The sequence below is a fragment of the Branchiostoma belcheri genome, unplaced genomic scaffold (genome assembly GCF_001625305.1).
Source record: "Branchiostoma belcheri isolate BF01 breed outbred unplaced genomic scaffold, Haploidv18h27 scaffold14, whole genome shotgun sequence".
Taxonomy (NCBI): Eukaryota; Metazoa; Chordata; class Leptocardii; order Amphioxiformes; family Branchiostomatidae; genus Branchiostoma; species Branchiostoma belcheri.
The window spans coordinates 1,739,513-1,740,854 of NW_017802824.1; the positions used below are offsets into that span (position 1 = coordinate 1,739,513).

Genomic DNA, 1,342 nt, shown 5'->3' on the forward strand with positions numbered 1-1,342 from the left:
ATTTTTTCATTTTTTTTCAGGGGCAAATTTTGTTGGTAGACTAAGCTTAGTCTAACGTCATCTCTTTCCATAGGTCTATACACCGTTTTTTGTCTGTCAAAGACGACGGACTGGGTAAAATATATGTCCGTCATGAGCGGCGAAATTCCGTCAAATGATGCAAGGATGGATGCTGGCTTGAACAGTGGTTGAAACACAAAAGGCTTAGCACAACATGTGAACCTTTGTGACGCTGGGTGGGACCGTGGCCAGTACTGGACCTGCCGTCATCGATGTACTCTCCCCTCCCGGCGTCCAGCTCATCCCTGGTGGTGCTGCCGTTCCAGTTGGAGGGTCTGTTGTCAGGGATGTCCTCATAGTTCTGTAGGCTGTTTGTCTCCGAGGCAGTGGTGGGGGTGGGCACATCAGTGCTGCAATTAAAGGCAGGGACAGTCGCTTATTACAAAACAAATGTAATCTTTATACTGAAAAGTTTACATAGATTCTTTATTGACTTAACAAAAGTACAGGGACTTTCAGATGGTCTACTGCAACTAGGATCAAACATGCCCTTTTACTGAATCCTCTTATCACAATTACCGAAGTATGAATAAAGAAGTAAATTTTTCACTATTGATCTACACATTTTAGTTAACATCCGTGTCCATAATATCACCAGGGTCCATAATATCGCCAGTGTACTTGAAGATATTTTTACTGCAACATACTTTTGGTATACACCTCAAATGTACATACCTAGTATGTTGCAGTAAAAACATCTTTAAGCACACTATTTCTCAAGGTGGTGATATTATGGACCCTGGTGATATTATGGACACAGATGTTACTACAGTTCTACATAATCCAAATGCAGCTTGTATATAGTTTTATTTTTTGCCAGGTTTTTAATTTTTCTACCTCAAAGTCACAAGCAACCAGTTGCATGAAAAGAGACCTGTGCAGTATGATACAATTACAATCCTCTCACGTACATGCAATTAATTCAAAAGCACCTTAGCCCCAGACAGATTACACTTGTACCTTGAGAGCCATATACATGTAAAGTGGGTCTTAAAACAACTCTAATAAAAAAAATGTTTTATTTACCAAAAAAGACACAAAGGCCAGCAGAATGCATGCACCCACACCCAAATACAATCATTAGTAAAACTTCAACCACCAAATTCTACATAATTAAGCCATTTCCATTGATGTTATCAAAAGCATGCTTAAAGCAAGTACAGCAACCACCTTATTCATTAATAAGCACCTGCTGCTTCATAAGGCCTAGGAAAAAAATGTTGTGTTTCCTGTTTCTCGACCGATCCTAGAAAAACTGGCCGAGACTAGCCTTTTTTTGGGG

General features: G+C 39.9%; 1 protein-coding gene across 2 annotated transcripts in view; it reads right to left on the reverse strand.

Annotated features, from left to right (window-relative positions):
- Positions 1 to 1,342, reverse strand: part of LOC109464690 (synaptotagmin-like protein 4) — a 53,717-nt gene that overhangs the window by 18,457 nt on the left and 33,918 nt on the right. For both annotated transcript variants that reach the window (XM_019761738.1, XM_019761737.1), the window contains one exon: positions 223 to 410. In XM_019761738.1, coding sequence (XP_019617297.1) covers positions 223 to 410 — 188 coding nt within the window. The remainder of the gene's footprint in view (positions 1 to 222; positions 411 to 1,342) is intronic.